General features: G+C 45.4%; 1 protein-coding gene across 1 annotated transcript; it reads right to left on the bottom strand.

Annotated features, from left to right (window-relative positions):
• Positions 1-658: 658 nt before the first annotated feature.
• LOC127854507 (uncharacterized) lies at positions 659-1,614 on the bottom strand. Its single transcript, XM_052389572.1, has 2 exons — positions 1,257-1,614; positions 659-966 (listed from the first exon to the last, which is right to left on the bottom strand). The coding sequence occupies exons 1-2, from the start codon at positions 1,612-1,614 to the stop codon at positions 659-661; spliced, it is 666 nt and encodes a 221-aa protein (XP_052245532.1).
• Between the last annotated feature and the right edge of the window lie 2,028 nt (positions 1,615-3,642).

The raw sequence follows: 3,642 nt of genomic DNA, 5'->3' as shown, positions 1-3,642 counted from the left end.
AAAAAATGCACGAATTCGCATCACTTAAAATTGCATGTGCGTTTTTGTTAGCTGGTGGGATTGTATAACCTGTTATCATTATTGCCTTATTTGTACATCCTTGTTGAAATGATTATGGTTAGTTTTCGTGGATGAAAGAAAACCACAAACCGAGTTTTTGAAAATTTATCTACGATAAATTTCCCCTAATATGTTCATTCAATATACAAAACAAATAAAGATGTCGATAAGAAAAGCGTTGTGCATTTTATTATCTTATTTTTCTGATAGGGCACGATATACTTCACCATCTCCGTTTGGAGCGCTTTTCATTTTAACAAAACGTTAAAGTCCGAACGGTTTGTTCACAAGAATGTTTGTCTTGTTGCCCTGTATGTATTTATCTGTTTGAAATCAGAATAACTGTTATCCACTATTTAAAAGACACATAACTATATGAATTTTGTCCTGTTTTGCAACACCAGTGTGTTTTAGAAATCTTGCCATTCAAGCATGCATGTATTGTTTAAATCGGTGGTCAGATCATTTACAGCTTACAACCTGTGTGTTTCTTGAGACGTTAGACATCTTTTTTCTTCAAAATTCGGAAATAATTGGTAATCATTATCGATTCAGTTATCACATATGTTTTAAGTGGACCACAGATATTTTTGTGTTCCTAGTTAGCATGCTGTTGTTCCACACTTTTTGATAGCCTAACCAGGGTTGTGGTAGCCTTGTTAATACTTTGGTTTATCTCTGCTTCTAGCGAGAGGTCGTCGGTGAAGGTAGATCCAAGGTATGTGAACCGGCTGACAACCTCTAATTCATAGTTGTTGATGGTGATGTGGGTTGCTTCGACATGCTGAGCTATCACCTGTTTTTTCTTCAGGCTTATTGTCAGCCAGAACTCATCACATGCCTTTGCAAATAGATTCAACAGTATCTGAAGTTCAGTTTCGTTGTGGGTGACCAGAGCAGCGTCATCTGAATACAACAATGTGCTGATCTTCACATCCCGTATTTTGCTCTTGCCTTCAGTCGAGCTATGTTGAACAGTCTTCCGTCTGACTAAGTGTGGATATAGACACCCTTGGTGGAATGTTCAAAAGCATGCTGCGAATAAGCTGAAAAGAGTGGGCGATCGGACGCTATCCTGTTTGATGCCGATGCGGATGTCAAAGGCACTTAACGAAGAGCCGTCATACTGCACATCGCCTTTCATGCTGTCATGGACTGGATCACGTTCAGGAGTATCTGTGGTTAATGTCTCTTACCGTAACCCGCACTGAGACTCTGGGTACGCTCTATCAGCTTCTGTAGTTTGCACAGGACGACACGTGCAAAGACTTTACCAACAACACTCAGGAGGGATATCTCTCTATAGTTGATGAAATTGTTTCTGTCGCCCTTGTTTTTGTAAAGGGTGACGATGTTGGCATCTCTCATGTCCTGAGGTACGTAACCTTCTTTCCAGCACTGACATAGGAGGTTGTGTAGATGTTCTAGTAGCACACTGTTGCCACGTTTGATGACCTCTGTCGGTATGTCATCTTTCCCTGAAGCTTTTTCTGAAGACAGACTCTCCAATGCCTTCTTAAGTTCTGACACAGTGGGTTTCACGTCCAGTTCCATTATATGAGAAAGAGAGTTTTGATTGAAGCAAGGGCATCATCTATGGCGCGGTTCTGTTTGGAGTTTAATTCCGAGTAGTGTTCCACCAAACGCTCCATTTGCTTGGCAATATCGCGATTGATTTCGCCAGTTGCTTACTTCAAAGGAGCTGTGATCTGTATAGTTCGGGCCATGTCTTTCTTGATGCCGCCGCACATGGGTCTTATGTTCTCAGTATCTGCAGATAGCTGGATACTCTTCCACAGCTGAAGCCAGTACTCATGTGCGCACCTTCTTGCTAGTCTCTGTTCTGTATTCTTGGTGGATCTGTTCCCTTGTAGGTTCCTCTGGCTGGGGAAGCGATTGAATTCCAGGTGGATTTGTCGGCGTTCTTCTACGGCTTGGTCGACGCTGGATGAGTAAGCATCAACCAGTCGCTGTGTTTGGTCTTCCTCGTTCCATAGACGTTCGTGGCAGTGCTGTGAATTGTTTTTTCTGATATGATCCTATTGCTATTTTGCTGTACCATCAGGAGGTTCTAGGTGGAACACCTCCGAAAAGGCTTTGTTGGACTGCATTACCTTGTCAGGGAAAGCGGTCTTGCTGACATCAATACGATGTTTGCCCTCAGGCCTTGAGAGGTGAATCTTCTTTGGCTAAAGCCTCATCTTGCAGCTAACCAGCGATCGGTGTCGCAGTCAGCGCTGTACAAAGTGCGCGTAAGGAGGACACATTTCAAGGCAGATCGCCTAGTAATTATCAGGTTAAGCTGGTGGCCAGTGTTTGGATCGAGGGTGCCTCTAAGATACTTTATGCTGTGGTTTGGTTTGTGATGCTGCTGCCATGGTGTGAGCACAGCTCCAGAAGGCGCTGCCCATTCTTATTAATCATACCAACGCCGAATTTTCCAATACACGCGGAACACGAGTTGTGGTCAGCGCCAACTCTGGCATTAAAGTCTCCCAGCAGTACCAGGTGCTCCTCTTTGGGGATCCTGTTGATAAGTGAGTCTAGCTGGCTGTAGAACTCATCCTCGGAATCTTTGTAGATCTCAGTGTAGGTGCATAGACACTAATCAGGTCAACTGGCCCAGAGGTGGTGTGGAGGCAAAGTGATAACAGTCTATCAGGTCCTTGTTGACATGTTTCTTGAATTCCTAGTAGACGATTCCTGACAGCAAAACCGATGCCATACTCTTTAATATCCTCCGCAGTCTTCTCTGGCCAGAAGAATGTAAAATCGTGTTCTTTAAGGGATCCAGAATCAGAAGACCGCGTCTCCTGCAGTGTAGCTATGTAAACCTAGAGTCTCAGGTGCCCAGTTTGAGGACTCGAGTTTTCCTTTTTGTTTTGTTGCTTGGTGCATTAATAGCAGTCCGCTTGTCAGGTATTGCGGTACCCTTAGCCTTTACGTATATAGTACGGCAGGCAGACTGTGGTGGGACAGCACCTAACTTGCTTGGGTCTGCGCAGCTTGAGGCGGGCGGTAGCTGTCCAATGAGACATGGTACCGTCGGAAGCAGCCGCATGCGCCAAGCTCTACGCCAATGGAGCTGATGGCTTATAACCGGTATATATGCTGCTTCCCGTTTTTGTCGACGCTTTGCAGCGAAGCTGGATTAATCTCTTCAGGCGGCAAGCCTGGGCAGGATAGTATGAAGGATCAGCTGTTGCCCATGCATCAGACCCTTTCCCTCTACACGCAAGCTGGTAAGTCCAATGGAAAGGCAAAGCCGATACATCTTGGCACCAGCAGCGTCGCCGGAGTTGCCAGAAGAATGACTATGTGGACAAGGTCAGGCCGCCAAATGGACTCCGGCTCCGGATTTGAAGTGGGGTTGACTCCCTTAGCCTTAGATTTACCAAACCTAACCAGAAAAGCAGCAGGCCCGTCACCCTGGAAGGAAAACTGAAGGGGAACTTGCATTGTCTAATGTGCTTCCCTTTGCTAGTGGTAGAGCAGGGGGATGTTACTTTCCCGTACAGGTATGTCACCTGCCCACTGCCCCTGGCTTTGCCGTTGACACTCCTATGTGTTCATCCGCCCATT

The sequence above is a fragment of the Dreissena polymorpha genome, chromosome 13, assembly GCF_020536995.1.
Source record: "Dreissena polymorpha isolate Duluth1 chromosome 13, UMN_Dpol_1.0, whole genome shotgun sequence".
In the NCBI taxonomy this organism is placed as follows: domain Eukaryota; kingdom Metazoa; phylum Mollusca; class Bivalvia; order Myida; family Dreissenidae; genus Dreissena; species Dreissena polymorpha.
The sequence above is the reverse complement of the archived record's forward strand: the minus strand, read 5'-3'. Positions and strand labels throughout refer to the sequence as shown.